The following is a 10,245-nucleotide window of genomic DNA, read 5'->3' as shown; positions in this document are numbered from 1 at the left end:
GCATTGCATTGTGAGTCATGATGCCACCTTGCAGCTGGCATTTCTGACACCTTTGGATTAATTCTTTGGCGCCTTTGTACATTGTCGGTCAGAAGAATCTGCAATGCTAGATTTTGGCTTGTGTGCAGAATACTCCATAGTGGCCTCCATACGGTGCTACATGGCATTTCTCAATGATTTGCATCCCTTCCACCATTGGTACACATCTCCTTAACAGGCCATCAGAGCATACCTTGTACAGGTATGGGTCATCCCAAAGGTGTCATCTACTTTTGGCTTACAGCTTTTTTTGTTTTCTCCTGGTGGTACGTATCCTCAAACCATGAAGTTCATGATATGTGCATATCATGGGTTTGAATCCGTCACCTTTAGTAGCATGTCGTCGCATAGGAAGTCATTTATTGGAAGTTTCTGTATGTTAGTGACCTGCATACGCGACAAATGATCTGCAACGGTGTTCTCTACTCTATTTTTATCTTTTATTTCAAGGTCAAATTCTTGGAGTATAAACGATAACTTTCTTAGTGAGCAAGTATTTAAGTGCAGCATGATCAGTATAAATGATAACTTTTGCACCCACTAAGTAAGACCTAAACTTGTCGATAGCAAAAACATCTGCTAAGAGCTCTTTTTGTGGTAGCGTAGTTAAGTTGAGCTCCTGTAAGCGTTTTGCTAGCATATGCGATTGCATGATGCTTCTTATCTTTAGTTTGGCCAAGGACCGCACCAACAGCATAGTCACTAGCATCACACATGATCTCAAACGGCAGCGACCAATCCTATGGTTGGATGATTGGTGTTGAGATGAGTGCTTTCTTGAGAGTGTGGAAAGCATCTAAGCACTCATCTATGAACTCAAAAGGTGCATCCTTAGCTAACAGGTTCAAGAGGGGTCTAGCGATTTGTGAAAAATCTTTGATTAACCACCTATAGAACCTTGCATGACCTAGGAAGTTGTGGATTCCTTTCACGTTCATAGGGGGTGGTAGTTGCTCGATAACCTTGATTTTTTCCTTGTCTACGTCAATCCCCCTCTCGGACACGAGGTGCCCAAGAATGATGCCCTCATGGACCATGAAGTGGCACTTTTCCCGGTTAAGTACTAGGTCCTTCTCTTGGCATCGTTGCAAGACTTTGTCTAGATTCTCCAAACAGTGATCAAAGGTTTTGCCATAGACCAAAAAGTCGTCCATCAACACCTCCATGATTTCTTCTATCATGTCTGAGAAAATGCACATCATGCACCGTTGGAATGAAGCGGGTGCATTACACAACCCGAATGACATTCTGCGATAAGCATATGTTCCATACGAGCATGTGAAAGTTGTCTTGCTTTGATCATCGGGGTGGATGGGAATCTGATGATACCCCGAATACCTATCATAGAAACATAAGAAAGAATGCTTCGCCAACCGCTCTAACATTTCATCAATGAAAGGTAGTGAGAAGTGGTCTTTCTTGGTTGCCGCATTGAGTTTTCGGTAATCAATACACATTCTTCGCCTCGTGATGGTTCATTGTGGAATTAACTCGTTTTTGTTATTTTCTATGCCCATCATTCCTCCTTTCTTTGCAACCACTTGGACAGGGCTAACCCAACCACTATGTGGTAAAGAATAGATTATCCCAGCGTGAAGAAGTTTGATTACTTTCTTCTTCACGACTTCTCACATCGCATTATTGAGCCTTCGCTGAGGCTCTCGAGACGGTGTACTCGAAAGATCAATCGGAATGTGATGGGTACAGAGAGTTGGGCTAATCCCCTTGAGATCTTGTAGGGAATACCCAAAAACTGACCTATGTTTATCTAAGATGGAGATTAGTTTGGATGTCTCCTCATCAGACAGTTTATCGCTAATGATTATAGGAGTTTCTTTATCTCCATTCAAGAAAGCATAACGTAGGCTTGCGGGTAGGGGTTTTAGCTCAACCGGAGATCATGCCGGTGCTTCCTCTTGGGGAAGGTCAATGGTTTCTCCAAAGTCGTCCTCTTCTTCTACGAAGAGTTTCGCATCCTTTTCTAGGGATGATTTAGGAGAATCAAAGGGCAAGACCGACATGACTTCCTTGGGCCGTTTTGGATCAGGGAGAGATTCTGCCATCGAGTTTTTAGATCGAGTGATAGAAATGGAAAAAGTGTCTCTCCCCAACTTTATGCTCAGATCCCTTGATGATGGTGGTTGTATAAAGAGCTTTTGTAGGGGATGCCCTATCATGATGTCAAAATCCTAAATGTTACGGCATCATCGTGATGAATTGTGGTATTGTGCATAATTCCATGTCCTTTTAGGATAGACCATGGTTTATCTCTAAAAGTTGTGTTTGCTGGAGCAAGGGGTTCATTGCCAAAACAGGTAGATGCAAAAGATGTAGACATCAAATTTGCTCCAACAGTGGGTGAGTAAAGCACATCCACCATTGTTCCAAGAACCTTGCATCGGATGGTTGAAGGAGGGACGCGAATCTGAATTTCTATAGAAGAACGCTCTACCTCTTCCACCCATTCAATGCTCATGATAGCAGTCAACTCCTTGATTGATTCTCTAAGGGATTCTTCGTCTAAAGGTTCATGAGGAGTGACAGAAACTAGTGGCTTCTTTTGACATGAGTATTTCGAGGTGTTTCCGAAATCATTGAAAAAGTCATCCTCGAAGTACGGAAGGTCCGAATTCGGATCTTCTGGTTTGGGCGAGGGTTTCTCTAAAGGTGCGGGTTCGGCCTCAGCCGAAGAGACTTCCTCGTGAAATTGCTCTGGTTCTATTCGAAGGGATTCTAGCGTGGGAGCGTTCTCTAGAATGCAGTCTAGGAGAGTTTCTCCTTCCACTGTGGTTTTGTGGGTGAAAGAACCTTCGGCAGCAATATCGAGCTGTAGGGCAGACTCCTTGCTAAGTCCTAGCAAAAAATGTTGTAATAGCACATGGCTTGGTATAGAAAAGTCTGGGACGGACCTTGTTAGGATTGAAAAATGGTCCCAGGCTGCTCCTATGGTTTCCTTCTCTTTTTGTTGAAAGTTAAGGATCTCTTGTCGTAGGGCAGCGATTCAGGATATAGGGCAGAACGCAAGACAGAATATGTTCCTTAGTTCTTCCCAATCGCTAGCTACCTTCCCTACGTTGTGGGTGTTTCATTATTTAGCCCTCTCATCAAGTGAGAAAGGAAACAACTTCCACCGAAGAGTTTCTTGTGACACGCCCGAGATGGTCAGGCAAGCACAGAGCTGCTCAAACTCCCTTAGGTGATGGTAGGGGTTTTCATAATCTAACTGCAAGAAGGTATGTTCCTAAACCATGGCTATGAAGCTAGGGTGGAGTTCGTAACTAGAAGTTGTGATTGGCTTCGATGATTGTGGTGGTTCAACGAACTCGCCCTTGGGAGCAGAAATGTTTTGAATGGTATGTTGCTCCATTAGAAAAGAGTAAAAAGACAAGAAAGGTAAAAACAAAGGATACACGAGCAAACTAGGTTCGGAGACTAAAACAACAACCGTTCCACAGCAATGGCGCCTGAAATGCTTGTTGGTGCTTCTTAGCGTAAGCAGAAAAGTCCGCAAGTGCACAGAAGTGCCGTTGTAGCACTTCACCCGGTGGTATTCAGGTTATTGTATTTTCACGAGGAACGAAGCTGTAAGAAGTCTCTTGGCTAGTCTACCTAGGAGAACAACAGGAAGGATCACTCGGGTAAGTGTTTCTCCTGGGTAGACTAGCTAAGAGACTTCTTACACCTCCGTTCCTCGTAGAAATACTATACCCTGAATACCACTCGCGTAGCGTCGAGGGCGGGGTATGCGTGCGAGTCGAAGCGAGGCGTACGGAGACAGGTTATGCGGCTATTCACGTGTCTATATAGACGTCCGGACGCTAGGCACACTTTTTTATCAACAATCGTATGCTCTTTTTCGTTAAGCGGATATTTGTTTCTAGAAGGACAGTAGGACAGAGACAAGAGTACGCACAGCTGAAGGCTGACTACAACTGTATGCGTGCACTCGCCTTCTTCAAACAAGTAGTAGTGCTGCTGACCTAGGTTCTGATGTCACCCGTGATTGCGAGTCCAAGATCCAAGCGCACCATTTTTACATACCGAGAATGAATCAACAGACTCCGCAAGCAGGCAACCAGCTTCCTCTGTCCTTCCAACGTTTCGACAAAAGACTGCTAATATACTACGTGCGCGTGTTTGTTTATCTACTTCAAGTACAATACGCTATGAACTTAGGGTCTGTTCGGCTCGTATTAAAGCTGGCTTACGGCCGAAGCTGTTTTGTTGTGAGAGAAAAATACTGTAGATTTTAGCTGATAAGTTCAAGCAAATAGGCCCTTGAAGTGTTCGCACGTTTCGTATAATTTTAATAATGAAACTGAAACGTGACGAGACAATCTAATGACAGAGTAAATTAAAAACTAAACATTTGAGACGGCTTGGCCTTCCAGAAACAGCAAGGGCTACGCGGCTTCTTCATCAGTCTCCTGCAACAACTGTTCACAAGCTGCTGGTGCACATCCAGACAAAGAATCAGTGACATCATCACTGATCTCATCTCACCAGACAACCCGCGCTTGCCAGGCCACCACCAATTTGCTCGGCGACTAGAACGTCAAAGGTCAAACCCACAAACACGGTATAAATAGCAGGAGACTCCACCAGCCTCAGCATTCATTCATTCCACACAAACAACCTCACCTCCGATCCAAGTGTCAGCGGCAAAACCAGCTTTCTTCCAATTTCAACCCAGCGAGAAAACCAAGCGGTCTAGTAGAAGATTTCCTACTCTGCCGTACGTGCAGATCTGACTGAGAGGCAGCAGCTCGTCAAAGAGAGGCAGTGACCGCGAGCCATGGGAGTGGCCTGGATGGTGGCGGCGGCCGTTGCGGCGGTGCTGGCGTCGTGGGCGTTCAACGCGCTGGTGCACCTCGTCTGGCGCCCCTACGCCATCACCCGGAGGTTCCGCGCGCAGGGCGTGTGCGGCCCGGAGTACAGGTTCTTCACCGGGAGCCTCGGCGAGATCAAGCGGCTCCGCGGCGAGGGCGCCGCCGTCACGCTGGACGTCGACGACCATGACTTCATTCCCATGGTGCAGCCGCACCTCCGCAAGTGGATCGCGCTCTACGGTACGTGATGCGTCCATCGATCGCTAGCTAGTTGGCGCCCTGCTTCGACGCGACGCGACGCTCGAGGCTCCATCGATCACGTTGCATCAGCCTCTGACGGCCTTGTTTGTTCTGCTTCAGGGCGGACCTTCGTGTACTGGACCGGCGCGAGGCCGAACGTGTGCGTGGCGGACGTCAACGTGGTCAGGCAGGTGCTCTTCGACCGCAACGGCCTCTACCCCAAGAACCTCATGAACCCGCACATCTCCCGCCTGCTCGGCAAGGGCCTCGTCCTCACCGACGGCGACGACTGGAAGCGCCACCGCAAGGTCGTGCACCCGGCCTTCAACATGGACAAGCTCAAGATGATGACGGTCACCATGTCCGACTGTGCTCGCTCCATGATGTCCGAGTGGGAGGCACAGCTCGCGAAGGGCGGTGAAGTGGAGATCGAGCTGAGCAGCCGGTTTGAGGAGCTCACCGCCGACGTGATCTCGCACACGGCGTTCGGGAGCAGCTACGACGAGGGGAAACGGGTCTTCCTGGCGCAGAGGGAGCTCCAGTACCTGGCCTTCTCCACTTTTTTCAACGTCCAGATCCCAGCCCTCAGGTACCTCCCAACCGAGAAGAACCTCCGGACATGGAAGCTGGACAAGCAGGTGAGGGGCATGCTCATGGACATCATAAAGACCCGCCTCGCCAACAAGGACACCGCCGGCTACGGGAACGACCTGCTAGGGCTCATGCTGGAGGCGTGCGCGCCGGAGCACGGCGAGACACCGATGCTGAGCATGGACGAGATCATCGACGAGTGCAAGACCTTCTTCTTCGCCGGGCACGACACCACGTCGCACCTGCTCACATGGGCCTCGTTCCTTCTAAGCACGCACCCGGAGTGGCAGGAGAGGCTCCGGGAGGAGGTGCGGCGGGAGTGCGGCGACGAGGTCCCCACCGGCGACGCGCTCAACAAGTTGAAGCTAGTCAACATGTTCCTCCTGGAGACTCTGCGGCTGTACGGCCCGGTGTCCCTGATCCAGAGGAAGGCAGGATCAGATCTCGACCTCGGCGGCGTCAGGGTACCCGAGGGCGCGATCCTGACCATTCCAATCGCGACGATCCACCGTGACAAGGAGGTCTGGGGCGACGACGCCGGCGAGTTCAAGCCGGAGAGGTTCGAAAACGGGGTGACAAGGGCGGCCAAGTACCCCAATGCGCTGCTGTCCTTCTCCAGCGGGCCAAGGTCGTGCATCGGTCAGAACTTCGCAATGATCGAGGCAAAGGCCGTGGTCGCCATGATCTTGCAGAGGTTTGCCCTCGACCTGTCCCCCAAATACGTCCACGCGCCCATGGACGTGATCACCCTGCGCCCAAGGCACGGGCTCCCCATGCTCCTCAAGCGCTTGTAGGTTTCATGGTGCGTGCCAGATGTGACATAGGATGTCGGTTATATTTCCTTTCTTTTTGCTACTTATATCTATGTATCCTACATAATGTATGTCCTATTCTTTTTTTTTGCTTGGTGCCTGGTATACTCCAATTCCACCATATATGTAAATGTTTAGCTAGATTATTACTTGGATTGAACAATCTTAATTCAGAATTTCCCATGCACCAATGATCCAAGTATCTTAATCTTAACACAGGATGTTCTTTGAAAAAAGATTAATCATATAAAATCTCATAATAAACAAAACAATTTAGCCATTAATTTGGTAGACTTTATCATCATTATTGCTGATAATAATCATTGGATCTTTATAATATATCCAATAATAATATGCCGTCATAACAATATATAAATTCACCTCTAAGTCTACAACTAAAATTATCTACCTCTGCCATTATAAAGATAATTTAAAGTAACCTTTCTAAATTTGCATATAAATTACCAACCTCGACTATTATGAAAGATATACAGCGTGATACCTAAATTTGCAATTAATTTACCCACCTCTAGTCTAGCATACTGTAAAAGATAATACTAAGTACCTTGTAATACATATCTAAATTATCCATCTCTGACACTATAAAATATAAACTAAATTATTCCTAAAATCTAATTTTAAATTAAAAATAGATTTTGACATATAAGATAACTAAATAAACATAAATTAAGTTATATATGTTTCTAAACTACTCGATTATGTTACGGTTGTTGTCCTTGACCGAAGTGTTGGATCAATATAGAGTGAGGATTTAGGCAAATGCTAATGAATGGATTTTTTTTTGTAATATGGAATATTGTGTCTACTTTATTTTAGGGGGGGGGGACTATTTATATGTCCAAGTTACAATTGATGGACCAAAATGCCCACCCAATGGCTAAATTCTAAGCACATTCCTAGCTGGTAATGTAGAGGCAGTTTGGTCCTTTCATCCTAAATCCATACACGAAATAACTCAGAAATATATATTTTTATAAACTAAATTATTCATATAATAGCGAGAAATATATATTTTTATAATTTATCAATTGTGAAAATATTCTTTTGAAAAAACACATAGCAACAACATTTACAATTATTTTAAATTATATCAATACTCCAATGTTAATAAACTTTATAAGTCATATTTTGGATAAGTTTATGCATTTTGACTAAAATATTATGACACATCAATGATGTGTTTTAATTGTAAAATACTCCATCTTTTATAAAATAACACTACTATGCATATAATTTGTTGATAAAGGTAATTAAACATCTTGAGAGTCATGGTTCATGCCAAAATGCTATTTATGCTACTATAGTAACTAAGAGTATAGTCGAGGACCTAGATCTATTTTAAATAAATATAAAATGAAAAATCTAAATAAAGATTGAATGAGCATAAGAGGTCATGAAAAATCTAAATAAAAGATTGAATGAACATGTGAATTAGAGGTCATGTGTTTATATTTGAGATACATGTTTTTATGCTCGTACTAGTGCCTCTTGCACATTCCTGGCTAAGTTTGATCATATGATCCTTATGCAATCGATCCCTATTGGCATATAAGAGGAGAATTTCTCGATAAGAAAGTTGATGGAGTTGACTATTGTGAAGTTCTGGACGAACTCGATTGAGGAGAATTTAAGGAGCTCATCTAATACCTATGCTGAAACTCTCATCATGAAGATGCTTACCTCATGCTATGATAGGCACGTGGAATTAGGGAGCACATTATGAGCATATGCGATATGGGTGCTGAGCAGAAGCCACTTCGAGCTTTCCATTTCTAAAGGCTTCCTTGTGCACTTCATATGACTTCCGCAAGTGGATCGCGCTCTACGGTACGTCGTCGTCAGCCGTCACAGACCTGGTGGCTGGTGTATTGCGTCCTTCGTCGGCGCTCGCACGCTTTCAGCCTGTTCGTTTGGCTGTGGCTTGTCGTAAACGATTGTAAATTTGACTTACGAACCAGCAACGATACGAACCAGCCAGCAGTACTTCTTCACGAACCAGCCAGCAGTACTTCTTCACAAACCAGCAACGATACGAATCAGCCAACCGAACATGCTGTTTCTTGGCAGGATTGTTGTGTTTCTTACTTACGAGGCTCCGTGCGTGGCTGCAGGCAAGACGTTCGTGTACTGGACCGGCGCGAGGCCGAACGTGTGCGTGACGGACGTGAACGTGGTCAGGAAGGTGCTCTTCGACCGCACCGGCCTCTACCCCAAGAACCTCATGAACCCGCACATCTCCCGCCTCCTCGGCAGGGGCCTCGTCCTCACCGATGGGGACGACTGGAAGCGCCACCGCAAGGTCGTGCACCCGGCCTTCAACATGGACAAGATCAAGATGATGACGGCGACCATGTCCGACTGTGCTCGCTCCATGATGTCCGAGTGGGAGGCACAGCTCGCGAAGGGCGGTGAAGTGGAGATCGAGCTGAGCAGCCGGTTTGAGGAGCTCACCGCCGACGTGATCTCGCACACTGCGTTCGGGAGCAGGTACGACGAGGGGAAACGGGTCTTCCTGGCGCAGAGGGAGCTCCAGTACCTGGCCTTCTCCACTTTTTTCAACGTCCAGATCCCAGCCCTCAAGTACCTCCCAAGTCCCAACCGAGAAGAACCTCCGGACATGGAAGCTGGACAAGCAGGTGAGGGGCATGCTCATGGACATCATAAAGATCCGCCTCGCCAAGGATACCGCCGGCTACGGGAACGACCTGCTAGGGCTCATGCTGGAGGCGTGCGCGCCGGAGCACGGCGAGACGCCGATGCTGAGCATGGACGAGATCATCGACGAGTGCAAGACCTTCTTCTTCGCCGGGCACGACACCACGTCGCACCTGCTCACATGGGCCTCGTTCCTTCTAAGCACGCACCCGGAGAGTTGTTCTTCTATCTTTGATAGCGATACGCCAGCTGTCTTGATGGTCAAGGAAGGAACCTCATTGATACTTGTATGAAAGTTTCATCTCCAATGTCTATGGGATATCGTCTCGCGATCATGGTCATTAACGGCCTTACGAGACACCGTCGACAGACCTCATTGATTACTGATATTTGTTGACACGATGATGCGCGTTATGGTGTAGTGGCATCTCGTTGCCTTGTCCTTGCTGTCGACATGCAAGATGGTGTCTTCAAAGATGATGAAAGCAGACATATTATGACTAATATGAGGTCGGTTGCACCTTGCTTCTCATCAGCATCCTTGTTTGAGTCTTAGGAAAGCTCAATGCTAGGTTGTCTTTGACATTACTTGTAGCCTGTTGATTTGTCCGTCCACTTCTATGAGTGAGTGCTTTTATTGTAGATCCGTTTTATGGCACTCATCTTCTTTCTCTTTGTTCCAAAACTGAAGTGGTGGTTTGGCTTGGGTATGAAGATTCAAACCAAACCATGAATTGGCATAGCTTATCTTTATTCATCCCTGCAAAATGTTAGTAGACACATACCTGAGGGAATACAATAAATTTGCAATGCAGGTTGTTGTCCATAATTTGAGGGATTTTTATCTGTGCTAATGAAAGGATAGTTTTATGATTACTTTACCATAAATTTTATTTATCATGTTCCATGTGTTCGCTGCATTCTAGCATGTTTTAAGGCAAAGATAACTTACAACAAAAGATAAGTGAATAAACCTTGATACTCACAGTTCTTCCTTCTATGAAGAATGAGTCGGGTCTTCTTTGTGCAAAGTTATTGGAGTTCATCATATGCCTTGA

At 46.1% G+C, this 10,245-nt stretch overlaps 1 protein-coding gene and 1 pseudogene across 1 annotated transcript; both read left to right on the top strand.

Moving 5' to 3' along the window:
* The first annotated feature begins 4,674 nt into the window (after positions 1-4,674).
* On the top strand, positions 4,675-6,710 carry LOC136547318 (cytochrome P450 709B2-like). Its single transcript, XM_066539280.1, has 2 exons — positions 4,675-5,108; positions 5,229-6,710. Exons 1-2 carry the CDS (start codon positions 4,835-4,837, stop codon positions 6,491-6,493), a joined length of 1,539 nt encoding a protein of 512 aa, XP_066395377.1. The 5' UTR covers positions 4,675-4,834; the 3' UTR covers positions 6,494-6,710.
* Positions 6,711-8,220: 1,510 nt separating this feature from the next.
* Positions 8,221-9,480, top strand: LOC136544587 (cytochrome P450 709B2-like; annotated as a pseudogene).
* The last annotated feature ends 765 nt before the right edge of the window (positions 9,481-10,245 follow it).

The sequence above is a fragment of the Miscanthus floridulus genome, chromosome 3 (assembly GCF_019320115.1).
Source record: "Miscanthus floridulus cultivar M001 chromosome 3, ASM1932011v1, whole genome shotgun sequence".
Taxonomy (NCBI): Eukaryota; Viridiplantae; Streptophyta; class Magnoliopsida; order Poales; family Poaceae; genus Miscanthus; species Miscanthus floridulus.
The sequence above is the reverse complement of the archived record's forward strand: the minus strand, read 5'-3'. Positions and strand labels throughout refer to the sequence as shown.

Coding starts and splice junctions, on each gene's coding strand:
- LOC136547318 (XM_066539280.1), top strand. CDS start 4,835: ATGGGAGTGGCCTGGATGGTGGCGGCGGCCGTTGCGGCGGTGCTGGCG. Junction 5,109..5,228: donor CAAGTGGATCGCGCTCTACG/GTACGTGATGCG, acceptor GTTCTGCTTCAG/GGCGGACCTTCGTGTACTGG.